The sequence below is a fragment of the Thunnus albacares genome, chromosome 9 (assembly GCF_914725855.1).
Source record: "Thunnus albacares chromosome 9, fThuAlb1.1, whole genome shotgun sequence".
NCBI lineage: Eukaryota > Metazoa > Chordata > Actinopteri > Scombriformes > Scombridae > Thunnus > Thunnus albacares.
In genome coordinates this window covers 14,552,891-14,571,119 of record NC_058114.1, presented here as the reverse complement: position 1 = coordinate 14,571,119, position 18,229 = coordinate 14,552,891, and the positions used below count along the sequence as shown (strand labels likewise).

General features: G+C 40.2%; 1 protein-coding gene across 9 annotated transcripts in view; it reads right to left on the bottom strand.

Annotated features, from left to right (window-relative positions):
• Positions 1–6,386: 6,386 nt before the first annotated feature.
• The window catches only part of ptprsa (protein tyrosine phosphatase receptor type Sa), a 256,970-nt gene continuing 245,127 nt past the window's right edge, over positions 6,387–18,229 (bottom strand). For all 9 annotated transcript variants that reach the window (XM_044362157.1, XM_044362156.1, XM_044362162.1 and 6 more), the window contains 3 exons: positions 14,076–14,230; positions 11,072–11,207; positions 6,387–10,798 (listed from right to left, as the gene is read on the bottom strand). In XM_044362157.1, coding sequence (XP_044218092.1) covers positions 10,730–10,798; positions 11,072–11,207; positions 14,076–14,230 — 360 coding nt within the window. In that variant the 3' untranslated portion in view covers positions 6,387–10,729. The remainder of the gene's footprint in view (positions 10,799–11,071; positions 11,208–14,075; positions 14,231–18,229) is intronic.

The following is an 18,229-nucleotide window of genomic DNA, read 5'->3' as shown; positions in this document are numbered from 1 at the left end:
TGGGCTGGTACTGGATACTAGATATCCATCTATGAACACCAGCTTCAAGCAAGCTGTTTTGTTTATACTCTCATGAGCTGTAAAATTGCTGTGGAAAAAAAGTACAAAGCACCAAAGCTGCCCGACCCAACAACTAACTGAACTTTGCCTGAACTCAGCCAGAGGGTCATACCTGTGGCAAATGTCTCCATAGATGCAGCGCAGACACGACAAATATGTTTTGTTCTGCTATTAAAGATCTGAAGCGAGGCGACAATACATTCGACAATCTGTTCCCTGGGGAATGCCTGAGAGAGTTGCAGATGATTTCTTTCGGTTCCCTTGTAGACATGAACGCACCTTGAAAAAGAGCCGAAAAAGAAGGTCTCCTCTCACCTCATTCCCATCCATCTGTGCAGGCAAGTTGGAACAGAAGTGTAGAGACCAATTACTCGTGCAGAAAGGCATGAGTCATTCCGTCTGTACACGGTGAGGAGGCTGTGTTTCAGTGAACTGGAAAACTTATTTAATTACAATAAGGATGTTTAATAACAGAGTGGACAAACTGATAGAACACACCGCTGTCTGCCGGCTGTTTGTAGGAATCAAACCTTTAAATCAAGCCTTAAATTACGAGTCTAGTGGTGAGAACGACCTTCCAAAACTTCACAGGTTGAATCCCTACATCAACCAATGTGCCAGTAACAGCCTCTTGAGGTGAAAAGTTTTCATCCTACTTGCTGAGTCACTGAAAAGAAAATAATTTATTAAATAGGATGACTGAGGAGTACTTTTCCTTTCATGACAGTTCTCTTTCCCTATTCTGGCTACTTTGCTCTATATCCTGGAGCAAAACACAGAAGACCATCTCTTTGGAAAAATCTACTTCCATCACTAAGGTCATATCATTGTTTAAAAAAACACTTATAACATTTCACTGTAACACATCAAAACTTGCAAACAAACTTCTATGTAAACTGTACATTTCTATTAGTTTTGTATGACTGCTTAGTCTTGAAACTTTGATGTTTACGCAATCATTGTTTTTATCTTTTTCTTTAAGTATGACTATTGATATTTAAACAGGGGAAGTATCCACATAAGTCATTTTTGGCTTCCAACCTCTCCTGCTCAATGTTCAAACTGTTTTAAATTCTTACTGTCTTTTTTTTTTTTTTTTAACAGATATATATACAGTATGTGCAAAAAAAACAACCAAACAAAAAAAACCCCAACAACTTCCAGACCAAACAATTAGGCTCCAAATTCCCCGGAGTCATTACTGCACTCACATTAATCCAACAGCTCAATTTTTCTGCCACTTAGCTGGAAGTCATATACACTGATAATGCTACTGTCGTTTTAAAATAACTATGCGGGCCTTCTGGAGAGCTGCTCATTATGTTCCTCTGGCCCTCAAATAATCCCACACTCACACAGTTCAACAGTAACACGAAGGCCACAATTATATAATAAATGTGTCACAGAGGTTCATGTGGTCATTGTAACAGAGGACGTTGTGCTTTTTTCTTCAGGGCGGGCCTGCACATGAAACATGGTCAAATCCTTGCTCTCCATAACCGGCAGAGCCTTAGCAGAAGATAGTTCAATAGCTAATTAAAACATGTCAGGCAAAAATGCAAACAAACAAACCAAACCCCCCCCCCCCCCCAAAAAAAAAAACAAATAACAAAACAGAAAGGCAGCCAGCTTGGACCCCATGAAAAAAAATCAATGAGGAGTTAATAACATTTTCTTTCTTCCCCTTACATATGAGGGGAAAACACCTTATTCCACACTGTTCACAGCACTATTCACTGAAGCTATAAATGTGAAATTTTCAAACCTAAGACCTCATATATTTTATGGCTGCACCATTTCATCATGTGGAAATATTCCAGATGTCTTGTGCATCATTTTATATGCATTTCCCAAACATTCTGCCTGACATATTTATTATCTTTGGAAAAAAATGAAATAAAGTTTTGTGGGTTTGAACAATGTGTTTGGCACGTCCTTGTCTGAAACCACTGAGACATACAAACACCCGGTGGAGGAGAGAGTGAGGCTACGTTGCCATATTTCTTTTGCTCCGAAATCTATCTGTGAGCCAACTGCCTTTAACCAACCAGCACTGACAAAGTGCTCTGCAGCGTTGCCACCACAGATGCCTCTCCATGCATCCCACCTCCTTGAACAAGTGCTGAAACCGCTGAGACATAAGGGGATGAGAAATTTCTTCTGTCTGGATGACCTCATCTGAGCCATGGCCCATACCTACAGTAAACCAGCCAACAAGTTCTCACACAGGTAGTGGAGCTGAATTCTGCCTCAGCATGACTGTTGGAGACAGATGTTGTTACACAGGAGGGCATAGTTACTATGATACAGATCATGCACTTCCTACAGTCTCATAGCAATGGCTCATCTGCTTCACTCCATTTTTCCTTAATGACCACACAACCAGGGTCAGAGGAAGGGTACAGAATGCTAGGTAAGCTTAGTTCATAGCGACAGCAACATCACAGACTGAATTTGCCTCCGGAATCCATAAGGGCGACATAAAAGACACAGGCAGAGAGCACTCTTCATTAAACGATGAACTTCAGTGGATGCAGTGGTTAGTGAACGCCTTCTTTTACGGGGCTGATGTTTGCAGATCTAGGCCTGGTTGGCTGGCTGAGCGTGCACTATGCAAATTCTAGATGTGTGGATTCACTAAGATGAGAGGTTGAGCATATACAGTAGAGACCTGCTACAGGGCTGTTCATAGCATTAGAATCATAATACATTATCATCAGCAGCCTAAACTCAATTTCTCAGCTCCCAACTCTGCTGGAATGTGATTTAATTATGTTCAAATGGACATGTTTACAGGGAAGCCTTAATGGTTCCACTGCTGATGATTTCATATGTCTTTAATCATTGCTGCAAAATTCACTTGAGAGCATCACAGAGCAGCTAGCACTGTAGGGTTTTATTCTCTGCTATTATTCTTATGCTTTCCCATTACCAAACCATTATCCCCACAGTTTCCTGAGCCCATTTTGTGATGAAGTGAGTATTTTAGCTGACATTCGAGATCAAAGTCCAAATGAGTTGTAGGAACAGTTTTCTCAAGAGAAAATGTGAAGATTTTTCTGTTTTGTGTACTACATTTAATGCTCTTGCAATTTGTAGGGCATGGATAGTGACTAGTAGTCAATCCAAGCTGGGTCATTATGTGGACAACAGTAATTCTTAACAGATACATTCCTTGTCCTTTTATAGGCACATGTATTCGCATGAAAAATGGCTTCCTCTTCAGCCACTGAGCCAAAACAACTTCCACTTTATCCACTGGACCAAACATTTCATCTAAGAATGCTTTGAGAAGCAAACATTAGAAAGAAAATAATTCTCAGTGGGCAATATTTGGCTGTAAGAATTTAATGGAAATTACACTGAAATCAGATCTGTCAACCTCCAACATCAACAGCAACAAAGTGGTTTTCTACCAGTGCATCCTAAATAACCCATATATGCATGTTCTGCAACCCCATCAGCAAGATGAAGACACACCAAACTATTTGGTTAAGGTTAGGGGAAGATATTGGTCATGCCAAAGACTATATGGTTTGAGCATTACTTCAACAATTTAGTACTCCACTGTCAGAAATCTGACAGACTTGTGAGAGACACATTTTCATAAGGTCAGCAAAGGAAAAGATGCAACACAAGCCAAGATATCCTGACTTTTAGCTCCTTGTATGGGTCACGGCTGAATCCTTCATTTACCATAATGCAACTTGGTAGAATCATTCATTAGACTACCCCTGCCGATGTCTTTTAAACTGCAAGCCCCCTGCTTGTAACGCACGCTTAAAAAAATCCAAGCCCAAGCTGAGATAACACCAATGAAGACCCTGAAAATGATTCATCCTTTGGGGAATGTAAGTAACACATTTCATGGTCGTCCACCCGATATTTGTCATTACATATTTTACTTTTGACCAAAGACTTGTACCAGCCAGCGGGCAGAGCCCTCCCTAGAACAAGGCCACTAGCATGGCTAAGTCATGTAAACTGGGGTTAAAAACAATATAGAGAGATGATATAATACCAATGGTGCATGAGAGAAAAGAGCAGGAGGGAAAATGAGAGCCCTTCTTCCCTCTCCAACAGGAACCTGTTTTAATAGAATCAATCTGTCAGTGGTAGAGCTCTAGCTGGACACAGAGAGACAAGAAGGACTGAGGGAACATAAGACAGATTATTAGAAATAACAGCATGAGGACATAAACACAGGAGTCATGTCACAGCACAGTTTTAGAATGCCACTGTTTACTGCTGACAGATGCTCAAACAAAAAAAAAATGCAGGAAATTTCATCACTCAACATATTTCCATTCTAAAGACGTTTTATTTTTTTATAAGCAAAACTAGGTTCTGTGGCCAATACCATAAGCACTTACTTCATCAACAAACCATAAATGCACCGATTCCATGTGTTGGTGGATCAAAACTGAGTGTGTAAGTCAGTCCTAAACAGCATTGCTAAGCATATATCATAATGGTGTAATTATGCAAGAGCCTCTGGAGAAGACAATACATTTCAATACATCATCTGTGTTAATCTCTGCTTTAATTGAATGGAAATTGCTCGTCATTGTGGATATCATAGTGGTGAAATGGCAGATAGTATCCTGCAGATGGCAGCAAAGCCTTTTCAGAGAACTCACCATGGTGCACCTTTTTCTTGAAGGGGGGTGAAACAGTATTCAGCCAAAATACGGTTTAAACATGACACATTTGAAGTGCAATGTTTTTTGGGTTTTTTTGAATGATCTTTGTCCATCAGTGTCATGTATTTCTTCACCCTTTGCTCAAGTCACGATTGTGACATTCAGTGATAATGATTTGACAGGTAGATGGAGTAGACTCATCACTTGTACACGGAATACCCTGAGGTAAGATGAGCTCCTGCTGTCTCTACTTTTTATTTATTTATTATAGCTCCTTGGCTGCTCATTTGCACCATCAAGATCTCAAGGCAGAGCTGCGTTCTCCTTGGCGAATCAGTAGGCATGTGGCATGGTACCCCTCTGACACCTTTACTATTCTGGCTGGAGTTCAAATGTCGGTAAATCCTCTTTTTATACATGGTGGTCATAAACATGTAATGGTCTGTCATGAATATTTTAGAGCCCTGAATATCATACAGAAATGACCTCTGGAAAACCATAACCTCAACAAGGCACATCTTAGACAGATAACCTCCACAACCAGTGTGCCACGAGGCCCCCTGCTTCTGGTTCTTTTGGCTTTTTTTTTTTTTTTGTGGCATGATTGGATTGATTTGTCATTTGCAACAGAAAGAGCTTGGCCACGGGGCTGTGGATAATCCAATTTATCGCTTTGCCATTTATTACAAATTTCTGTGGCTTTTGGGTCCACTGTCACATCGATTCGTTGATTGCTTGCTTAGCTGGGTCCTAATGAGCTGCTGTCTGAATCACTGCATAATCACCGCCCTAATTCACTTCCTCGTCTACCCTCACACTCGGTCTGTTGGCTCGCCACTATTAGAAAAGAATGGACTGAAACACAGCTCTCTGCGCAGACAATTAGAGACATCATCCTTGAAACGGGGTGTCATTCTGCGTATATTACCCTTTCATAAATGACAGTCCTCTTGAAACTTAGCAGAATGTTGTCACAGATTGCCTTCAGGTGACAAGGAGCTCATTTGCTCATCATCTGCAGCTGATCTACATGTGAATCAATCGGTCATGGAAAGTGAAGTCTTGAGACGCTTGAAATATTGGGATAGTTGACCACAGCCACTAGATTCTTTAGTCAGAATCTTTATGATTGAAGCCAAATAGGCAAATACAGTAAGATTTAGCACCAACATTTTCAATTAATTTGCGACCATGTTACTTTGAGATTATCAGATATCTGAAGACTCCCTTGAGGACAGATGAGAGAGCAAATACCAACAGGTGAAGGTTTACCTCTACACCAATATCAGCCTGTCTGGATGGCATTTATCAAGCTTGGGGAGAGGGGGGGGGGGGGGCTTAAGGGCACATCAGGATATGTGTGTGGAGAGGCTGTTGGATAAATATAGGAGGAAGCTAATCAAGCCATCTACCAACAAAAGGAGTGCACCATCTGTGTCTTCATTAGTTGTCCTGCAAGCTCGTGTAGCACTGATTTTTCAGTACGGGTTGCAGTGTAATGACTGATGTACAAAGTGCTGGTGCATTGGAGGTATCACAGTTAAAGAATTCTCATCAGCTGTTTGAGTATTACACACAGATTGAGATGTAGGAAGGCAAACAATGAGACATGAGGAAAGATTAGTGCCTGTGAAAATCTGGAGAAATCACACCATCAAAAAAAAAAAGTCACAGACAAAATGGTTTTCAGACAACATTTCTTTAATACAAAGTCAACATATCTACATACACAGTGGCTTTAAACCAATTATTGTTTGAGTTCGAAGTAACAGTTTGAAAGTGATAGCACTTGGCCCTCATACAAAGGAAAAACTATTTTGCTGAGTTTGGGTTCTTTTTCATGTTGTTGGTATGTTCTGTATATGTTCTATTCTTTTGATGTAATTTTTTGTTAGTGTTCGTTTTTTTGTTAGCCCCCCCGCCCCCACCCCCAAATATTCTGTGACATATTCCAGTAATTTTGGCGGTTGTTTTCAAAAGTCTAGCATCTTTACATGAAGTCAAAAGAGTAACACATTGCACAAGCTTCCAAAGACTTCCACAGTTTCAGTTTTGGCATGGGCCCTTTTGCCAGTCTTTTTTTTTTTTTTTTGAGTTCCAAAAGTCCTCAGTCCAAGATTTTAGTTCATTGTAAAACATCTCAAGGTTCCCACTCTTTAGAAATGACGTGCTGGAAATGTGAATTTGCAGCAAGTTTTTGGTTGTCTTGGTCTTCCCTTGTTTGCATTGCTCTGCTCTGTTTCATTGAGTCCTGATTTCTTTCTGCATCCCATAACAAAACAATGTTGGAACAAAAACACATAATATGGTTCTATACAAGGCTTAAAATGCATTAGGGAGAAAAAAAAAACATGTCATGTTGCAACTCAACTATGTATGGCCTTTTTAGCTGTTTGTCAATCAGCCAACAATGTATTTATGGTTCACACTGACATATTAGGCAGTTGGACAGCTGGGGACCTCCTGGAGGTTTGTGGGAAACTATTAAGGAATGAAGACCACCTCTGGGTGTTATAGTTTCTCACAGTAGTGGAGAGATTAAAAATCGACACCTTTGTAATAGGAATATGAAACTTTGGAGGTCTAATTATATAAATAGAATTCATTTTTAAACCACTCTAGTTGCTTTAATCTAAAGTCCATCTTATCTATAGTGGACCCGTGTTAATACCAGGGCAGGAAATGCTTAGTACACTCTGAGAATAAGAATGTAACAGGCTCTTGATTTGTTTGATTGAGTTGATTACCAACTCTAATGGTTAGTTAGCAGAGTGGACTAACGTCCCAGCCTCAGCTCCATTAGACCAGCAGATCACTGATGCTGATTTCATGCCCTCACTGAGGCTGTAGGTGTGAGAACAGAAGCTGGCACGTTTCCCAGTTTAACTGCTAGCAAGGGAAATTAAAGGCAGAAAAAAAAGCGAGTGGTAATTAAAGACCAGGGAGCAGGGCTGAAGAAAGAACGTTTCAGAGGGAGAGAAAACAGGCTTTACAAACACCAGGAAGTTGGATATGAGCAGAATCTTGATCTTTGTAATTCTGTCCCCACTTAAAGTATGAGATCTTGAGGGTCAAATGATACAAATACATATAATCTATATATTTGTTTATTTACAGGTAGATCATAGTGGATATCTAACAAAATGAATTACCACATTATGTTGGAAAATAATGAAAGTTAAAAAAAGAGAAAGAACTAAGAGGATTTCTAAAAAAAACTGCGAGGGTCATAGTCTGTACATGATCATACAAGGTATTGTATGTCAAGTTGCGCTGATATAGATAACAAAAAAAAGTCAATTATGAAATTTTTGATTGATTAGATATTCTGTAGACCAGTTTATCAATAGTTGCTGCTGCAAAAAAACAAAACAAGTACTAATGCCTACAAGTTAATGATAATAAAGAATCTCAACAAGATTTAAAAATGGCATCTCCTCGTCGGCACAGGGTCTACCCAGGGGTAGAAGTTAAACATTGGTGAGAGGAGGCGAGGGATTTCAGGCATACTGTAGCTCTGCCATCACCTCAGCTTATCTCAAGAAACACACAAGTTTCTAAGATTACAAAAATAAACACAAACAAAAAAAAAAAACAATAGAAACCCATCATATCTTCAAACATGAGCACTGACTGGTATGAAAAAAAAAAGATGATGAGGAGAAAAATGTAATTCATACTAAGTTTGGATATATCTTTATATTCTGCATTTAAATATATATGAATGTGTGAGTGTGCAGTATATACATGTATATATACATACATACATATATGCACACGTACACACAGACATGTTATACTTAACATTTCTACAGTGAAAAAATAGAATGTCTTTTAACGTAATATGAACAAATAAGCATTTCTCTTTTCCTGCTAATTTTAAAAAAATGTGATACATCTCTGTTAAAAAACTAAACCAAAATGAAAATAAAAAGTCAACTATGTAATGCAAAATAAGTCGTCATAATACAACATTAATGTTTTCATAATGTTACAATAACAATAAGGCTTTTTTGGAAATAAGAAAAGATTACACACAGTTCTGTCCATCGCTCTGGATTTTGTGCACACCCATCGGAAACCTTCACAGAATCCATACACCCATGTATACCAAAGCGCTGATCACAAAATGAAAATCTGGTGATTTCAAAAGCTTGATTTTTATCAGACACATATACATTAGTGCGTCAAATCCAACCTGCAGTTGTTTCGGGGTATTTATTTCAAGTTTTTTTTTTTCTCCTCTTTTCTTAGGGCTGTGCAAGTAACTTGTACCGAAGAATTTCCTTTTCACATCATGGCATCGAGATCGAACATGGCTGCCTGATCTGGTTTAGTCACCCACCCAGACATCATCTAGACATATGGAGGATGCAAACCAAAGCATCTACTTTGTTTATCCACCTGGTACCAAACACACATATAGTGGACCTAAAGGCCAATTTTTCAACCACATGAACATACAGTTTTGTAATTGCAACAGGCCTTTGCCACTCCAGAGTGTCTTCTATAATGAAATAAATGATAATAGAGGAGGCTGGAAAAAAAAGGAAAGGTGAAAAAGTCTGGTGGATGATGATATCGTGTGGATGCGCTTTCAGTCATGCCCGCCTGGGCGTGAGCAGTTAGCAGAGCTGGCATCTTTTGTTAGTCAGTTTCCTCTCGCTCAAGAGTCACATGTACAGCATACACGAGATAAGCAGCATGTTTGGTTTTGACAGAAAAGAAAAGAAAAAAAAAAAAGAAAAAAAGATAATTCCTCATAAGACAAAAAAGTTTTAAACAATGATGATGAGTGTTGGTCACTGTACACAAAGAAAGCTGCACTTTGCGGCAATCCTTGTTTGGTTGTTCCGTTTTGTTCCAAAGCTTCTTGCCCACCAGATTTATCTCTTGTTAAAAATGGTGGATGCTATCACCGCCACATGATGCAATGGCTCCAAAGAGAGAAGTGATTGTTAAAAATCATGGGACATGGTTGCCATTTCTCCCATCTTGACCATCCACAAGACGACCCAGCCGCAGCTTCTTGCAACAGATAAGGGTTTTCCCCGATTTCTCTGGTGACTGAGACAAGAGCCTCCTGGGGCACTTATTGAAAATACACTGCGGTCAGCTGGCTTTGGATATCAATTTTGCACAAGTTTCAAATTCAAGAAACTAGCTGATCTGAAGAAATGTGTTCTTGCTTTCTTCCTGATATCTAGTGACTGTGGTCCCTTGTCTAAGCTCTAAGCCTTTGAGAACAGGCAGTTGTGTGATGAGTATTTCACTGTAATAGATAAGTGTTTTTCCAGGCAAATTATGAATATTTTTAGCAGGACATTTTAAAAACCTAAGGTTTATTTACGACCAGGTTTCTTTTCTCCTGTTTTGATTTATTGTCTCGTCTTGTTTGGGTGACCAGAGTTTGGGGAAAACCATTTGTGTTCACACAGGCAACCACGATTTGGTCATTTCTCTGGATATCACTCACAAAACGTGTCGATAAAATACTTGAACCCCCTTTACACCCAGGCATATCAAAAGAACAAGAGAAAGTCACCCCGTCTTGGCTACATCCATCTGCCTCTCATTGATTTTTGCTGTTGCCTTCTCCTTCATTATCTGTTGCTTGTTACCGTTGTATCACGAAGATATTTTTGAGAAGAGAAATGTCCACGAATGTTTACAATGTCCTCCACATTGAAACACTTGAGGTAAGGTAAGCAGTCTGACACTTTGATCAATACCCGCCCCACAGCTTGAGCCACAGCTTCTGGTTCCTCTCCTGATGAGGACTTTCTTTTCATGATGATGGGCAATATTCCTCACTTCCGCATGAAAGGGTCTCTTAGTCGAATTGGAATTACTCTAAACTGGTTGGTGTGGGCGTCGTCTTCTAAAAATCTACAATAGGATCCCGTTTGGTGTGTCTGAATTACCGGTGGTGTTGTCTGCTGTCGTCGTTTCAAATTTCACAAGTTTCTATGGCTCAGGGGACTGTTGAGGGGGGTTACAGGATTCTGGGGGGAAGAGATGGCTTTTTACGTTGCATAGTGATCAAAGCTTCCTAAGTACTCCAGAGCTGCGTGATAGCAGAATTGGTACTCGTCCTGTAGGGGAGAAACACACACACATACACAGGAAAAAACATATCAGTAACAAAATCTCAGCATTCACTTGATTTAGAATTGAAAACATTTTTTATTAACTTCCTGCTGATCTTTTAATGTGTTTATGGCCTGTTGCAACCAACCTTACAATCATTAAACTAAATGACAATAACAAAATGAAAACAACAAAAATGTGTTGAGCAAAAGTAGAAGCAGTGTATGTTAGTGTGTGTGTGTGTGTGTGTGTGTGTGTGTGTACACGTGACCTCTGACCTCAGTCTGGACCATGGCTGGCCTCTGTGTCCGGAGCATCTTCACTGTCTGGAAGATATCAACCACGCCTTCGTAGCGCATTCTCTCCAGGACGATGCTGAGGGTGATGAAGACACCGGTCCTGCCCACGCCAGCGCTGGAAACACATAATAACCACAAAGTGAATTAATAAGGAAATAACACATGTAACCAGAAACTTGTATATACTTCTTTGCTTGTATGAAGTAAATTTGGGTCTTTCTCCTGTGTCTTGCATTGTCCTCTACATCAGTTAAACCAAGATGAATTCCTGGATATTTTCAACCTTATTTCAACCCTAACTCTAAATTTTGTCACCTCTAAAATGCATACAGGATTTTGTTGTTAAAGCTGAATTGGGCAACTCTGCACATTGGTAGCTCTGACCACCAGAAAGAGGTAACCGTATGAAAACTTCGATGGCCAGAAATCCTGCGGCAGGGTAACGCAACGGGGACGATGGCAAGGACGCATGTGAGAACGCCAGGGAATCCACTTTGATGTGAGCCCACATTCTCGTCAAACACAAAATGAGCCCTCAAGGGCAAACAGACGCACTCGAAAATCATGCACACAAACAACCCAGCAAACATTTTGGCTCATTAAGCCCCTCCCATGCGTCGAAGAACTGCCTGCTGCTGCTCTCCAGAAATACAGTCTGAGTCTTAACTCTGATCCTGAAATACTTGAGAGCTGCCTCTCTAAGCTGCTTTGCTGTGAAATGACTTCCACTTCACCAATGGAACAATAATTGATATGACAACAGATTTATTTGGGCTTCTTCCAGCCTCCGATGCTATTTTGTTAAATGAAGAGTGAAAGCGATAGATGCTAGCAGACACTTTGAGTTTGTGTGTATGCCTAAGAGTGTGTGTGTGTGTGTGTGTGTGTGTGTGTGTGTGTGTGTGTGTTGGAGAACAAAGCTGAACTTAGGACAAAAGAGTACTTATATCATTTGATCATTTGAAAAGAAACTGAATGATATCGGACACATTCTTGAAAGACACACACACACCATCCAACCACCCACTACCAACCCCCCATGCCTGCTGTATCTCTCAGCCCACCCAAAGCCTCTTCCTAGGAGCCGGTCACAGCTTGTCACATGGACTCTTAAACTCTCTCTCTCTCTCTCTTCCTCTCTCTCCAGGAAGATCGACTCTCCAAATCTGAAGGCTTGCCGAGCCGCTGCAGACTGAGAGGATTTGGTGTCCCCATTCACAGGAAGTAATCAGGCAATTAATGACAAAAAGCATGTGGGTCTATTAGATAGTGGCTGAGGAGGGGAGAGGAGGAAGAAGAAGAGGGTGGGAGTGGAAGAAAGGAGGGCCAGGAGAATGGATGGATGGAAAGGAAAAAGGGAGAGAGAGGGAGAGAGGATTAGGAAATAGACATAGGGATGACAGATGGGGAAGGCTGGTGACAGAAGACGAGAGAGTAAGAGAAAAGGAAGGCATAAGCTCTCCACTCGGAGATGACAAAGCCTGAAGGAGGAAGAAGGGAGGAAGAGGAGGTGGCTATAGCAGTGACAGACAAAGAAACCGACCAAACCTTCTTTTTTTCCCCCACCACATCACTATTTAAGAAACTTTCCAAATCAGATCCACCTTTGGACAAAGTGAAACCTACTCTTAAAAAACACACTTAATACAAAGTGCAAAATTAACTCAAGCTGTTTAAAAGGACTGCAGGTGACTTTGGTAACTGATTAAAAGCTCAAATTCAAATGATTCACTACACTGTAGGCTACAGTAGTTTTGTGTTAATCCTCTTATGATGCTCCAAAAATCAAAGCAAGTTCACTGTGGTGTGTCAAGGATGCCTTAACTGTGCATTTGTTGCTAAATAGAACATGGTCATGTGACACTTGCAGTACAGCTTTAGTAGGCTGTTGGCCTTTTCACCCATGACTACCGTCCCGCAATTCCTTCTGCAATAACGGATCCTTTCGCTTTAAGACAGCTCTCCCGCCCCCCCCCCCCCCCTCTCATAACGGCCTCATAGCAAGGAGAAATAACTCAGTCTTATTGGAGCTTCTGTGACACATCTTACAACTCCCAGAGGGCCATTTGATGGGTGGTGACATCATTGCTTTTTAATACAGGGGAGATGATGTTATGTTTGATGATGTCATGGCGCCTTTGCGATAGAAATGTGGGGGAAAAAAAGGACACCTACGCTTTTCCAAAAGTAAAACATGTTTATGAGACAGCAAGGAAATTATTCAGTGTGTTAGCACCTGTGTTTGTTAATGTTGTCACCTTCTAAGGAACAGTTGTATCCTTAGAGCTTTTTCTGAACGTCAGTCAAACCAAAAAAAAAAAAAAAACGTGTATGATGCAGGAAAGTGTCTCTGTTACAGATAATTCTTTTTTCTTTAATCTAAGACTCATTAGAAGCAGAGCCATGAAAGATGACCATTGTCCAGCTAAAAAAGCTAACAACTCATTTAGATGGATCCCGTTCAAGGACTAAAATCAGAATAATCTGAATTCTTGGCAGTGACCACCACCAAATACTGGAGTCCAGCATGTCAAGTTAATGATGAAGGTTACCTTGGAAGCTACACCCGAGGTAATAAAAATGCATCATGGATGGATAATAAAAACCAAAAAGAATGGCTGTATCATTTCATGTGTTTCCTCTTTGCAAATGCCAAGCCGCATCTCAGCCTTATCAATTATGGAGGAGATGGAGGGCCTGTGGAGGTGCAGGGGTAGAGTACTGCGCTGGCAAAAAGGAGATGTGGGATCATATCTGGTGATGCTGTTAAGGCTACACTGCAGGAGTTGCTGCACTGCAAAACAATAACCACCATAAGAGGTGATTTAATCTTGTCTTGATACTTAAAGACTTATATCTCTTCAAGAAGGGTAGTGTGCCTTTGGTGTGCAGTTTGAGGCTTAACATCTTTGAGTATTAAGGGTATTAATTTAAAAAAAATTGCCATTTTATGATCCAGTAACATATCACTGAGACCCCTTACCTGCAGTGGACAGAGATTGGTCCGTCTTGTCCAAACTGTTCCTTGGTTTTATGCACCTGGCCAATGAAATCGATGAATCCCTCCCCAGATTTGGGCACACCTTGCTCTGGCCAATCAGTAAACTGGAACTGCCTTACTGTCCTGGACTGGCCATCCTGTAAATACAGAAAAAAGGAGGTGAGTAGACAGGATGGAGAGTGTACATCAAGCCAAAAAGGAGGAGGAGGGAAAGTATAGATAGAAAAGACTAAAGAGAAAGAAGGAACAATTTGTGATATTTTTTTTTATTGGGACTTTAATGCACAGAAAGGTTTTGGGTTTCATTCTCCCCAAGCCTACCCAGATGAAACCTGTGAACTACTTGAATCTTTCTGAGCATATATAAATAATATATAAAGCAGTAAAAATTTTACTAATCGTCCCTTTGAAATGAAATAGAATCTGCTGATGCTTTCTTTCTGTCTTTCTTTTCTTTCCACAATAGGGACACTGTAGAAGCAAGATGAATAAATGAAAATGACAGTTTGTCCTCTTCTCTCTGTCTTCACCCTCTACCCTCAACTCAATTGTCTCCATTTTCTCTCCTGTTGGTTTTTTCGTGTGTGTGTGTGTGTGTGTGTGTGTGTGTGGCACAAGTAAGTCCTAGTTAAAGCTAATCAATAGTGTATCTGCCACGACAAGCGTCTTCTCCCAGACACCATGTTGAATAGGATAATCCTGCAATGCGATCGATAGAGCAGCCTGATGGATGAGTGGAGCAAGGGAGGTAAGAAGCAAGAATGGAGGACTAACGGAGCAGGTGGGGGGATTGGACGACGAAAATTGAAAACAAAAACCCTGACAAACTGTCGAGCCTGCTGGACAAAATGTCGATCTTAACAATTTAATGTTATATTGATTCTGATAATCTTGTTTTAGTGGTGAGAGTCGTAAGCGGCGAGATAATTGCATGTCTGTCCCATGCAAACAAAAACGTCTGAAATACATTTTTACTTTCAGGTGGTATCACACTAGGACAAGTGATCTGCCTCATTTTGAGAGTTGACTAACAAGACTGAGAATGCACAGTAAATACTTGTGTCCTTGTGAATAAGATTCTCTTCAAATTGTCTCAGATAGAGTAAGAAATTCCCAAGAAAGTGAGCGAGGAGAGGCGTGTTTGCATCTTGAGAGAGGCTGTCCACTTGCTGCCACCAGCAATTAAGACAACCAGGTGTTCGTTTCCTCAGTTGATTCTCAGTTCTGTGTGCAACAGACTTCAGTTTGGACATTATGTGTCATTCTCACACATTCTCTTGCCAATTGTTCACACTTTGAGTCACAATCTGATGAATGCACAGTTGGCAGGTAAATTGGGATCTTTTTTGTCCTTTTAGTCATCCTGCTATTAGAGGGTGTAGATTGTAAAACTACGTTTAGAGCAGTTTTGTCTATATCGTATTATAGAATCAATGTACTAAGAAAGAAAGTGAACTTGTACTGAAAAAGACATATTTTCACTTCTGATAACATTTGTGAAACAGAATTATGTCAGCCCTAGAGCAAATTTTCTGCACTTGTTTGAGGAGCTTGATAAATAATGAACAAATTACATTCATACACAGAGCCAATGAATTGATCCCAACTTAAAGTCTAGCTGGAGACCTTTGTTGCATCCCTCTCTCCCTCATTAGCGTTAGGGTTATACCTCTCCACTGTCCACAACAAAGGCTTAAAATGCCCCAAAACACTTTAGAAGAACTGCATACATATTGTATGTGGTAGCATTACATGCTTCTTATGAGAGCGTCCTGCTAAAAATATGAACTACAGCAGTTACATTTGTCTTATGAAGTAGCTGTTTTGTCAGGTAACCATCAAGCAAATACAGATTTTCCTCTATTCTAAACATTAATTATGCAACTGATCATCACTGTCTGCCTACACAGGCTGCTGGGTAAAAATAGTTAATTTTCTCTGGTTTCATGGTATAATCCGGTCCAGCCAGCACTTACACACCATATTATTGAGGTTAAAAATAGTATCACATCAGAATGATCCATGCAGAATACATTACAAAGCTTACATAGACATTTAATTTGGCAGTGACCGTAAAAAAAAAAAAAAGGGTTATGGCGATAATTAAATGACCTTGTAAAATTTACAATGGATTTCCGAAAAAGCTTTCTCCATCTGTTGCTGTGTGTCAAAAATGACATTCATCACGTTGAGCGGAGTTAATAGTAAATGTGTAAATGTGTAGATGTAAACAACCACCTTAGGGTATATATTCATCATGGATGGTGGCTGCATTACATTCTTATTCATCCATTCTGGTTTTTGCCGTGAGCAAACCATCCCCTTCCGCTGCTAGCATGGGAAATGCAGATGGTGACTGAATCCTGAATGTATAGTATATGCAGGTACTATATGTTGAAGGATATCCCTAATCTGTCTATTGAATCCTCGTGCTTTGCATGTTAAGTCCTGTTGTCATGTGTACCAGTATGTGCTGTGTTGCTACGTATCTTAGCTGTTGATATCTTTCGGCATCGCTGCAGCCAAGATGTATTCTTGTACATTTATTGTACTTGACAAATATAGTGATTTGGATTCTAATAAGTTAAGCTCCATATACCAACTGTCTTTGTACAACATTTCATGTCTCTTTCCCTGTTTTATGACGCATTGCATGTTTTCTTTCTTTGGCTGCCTTTGTTTTTCATCTCAAAAACATTTTGCCTCAGCAGGGGGATTAAAAATGAAAGAGGGGCAAAGACAACAACACAATAAACCAAGCACGCTGAAGAAAGAGAGGAGGAAAAAAAAAAAGAGAGGAAAATTTAACACACAACCTGAGGGCCCACGCGGCGTGTCAAATTGTGTGATTAAATACGTGACTGGCTCGCTAGATGTGAGTGTTGAGGCGTGGAGTCTATGCTATTACTGTGCAAAGGCATGCAACACACACACGAACACACACACACACACACACGCACACACTTAGTCATACAAATGCAAACACATTAACATGCATGTACATCTATGGTATGTGGGGTTAATCCTAGTTTATACACACAAGCACAGATCAGTAGTATGGTGCTAGAAACCTACATCAACAAACCTACATACACATTCACGTATACAAAGCTACATATCCATCACATCACCACAATTCACACCCACCTAACCCCCACTTTCAAATCTCAAACACACAGCCCTTCCATATACTATATACTGTACTATTCTCTATTTCTCCCTCGCTCTGTGTTTTGTTTCCTTAACTCTGATAATAAGGTTCATCTGTCTGGTTGCTGCTGTGTTGCAGTCTTTGATAATTCGGTAACCTTTAAGGACTCATCTGAAAGACACCAACGCTGACCAGTGAACTACACAGCACGTATATGTATGTGATAGAGGTTTCACAAGGGGTTAAAACATATATATATATACGTGTGTGTGTGTGTGGAATGTATGTGTCCTTGTGTGTAACATAAAATATATAACAAAGACAAAGATGAGTGTGTGTGTGTGTGTGCGTGCATATGTGCGTATATTTGTATTGAGAATAGCAAATCAGTGTGGAGATGTGGGAGAAAGTGAGCTTGTGTGCACATTTGTGTGTGTGTGCACAGGGTTATTTATAAAGGAAAAAAGTGTGTGTGCTTTAGTGTGTTTGAGTATGTGTGTGGTAATGGCATAGCAGCTTAAACAGCATTTATGTTTGATTTTCACACTGTGGATGGTGTGTCTGTTTGTGTATACGTGTGTGGTGTGTGTGTGTGTGTGTGTGTGTGTGTGTGTGTGTGTGTGTGTGTGTGAAGTGTGTGTTGGGGGGGTATAATGTATAATAATACCAACAAGGTGACTGCAAACTAACTACCACTGTCTGGGAAATCACTGGATATGTCAGCCTGTTTGGCAAAGAGAAGAAGCATCTTTTTCCCTGTGCTACAGTGCTGCTGCTTCAAACTGTTCCACCTAATTGGACCAAAAAAGAAATCTTGAGATAAAAGCATTACTACAGTGGTGTAGAGTAGGTTATAAATAGTGCAGGACAGGAAAGGTGAGTTTGGTTGTGAGCTCTGGTTAAAATGTGTATCACCCTAAAATCTTGTTTCTTGTAGAAACCCATCTGACTACAGAAGAAAATTACAATCTCAAAGCCATTTTAG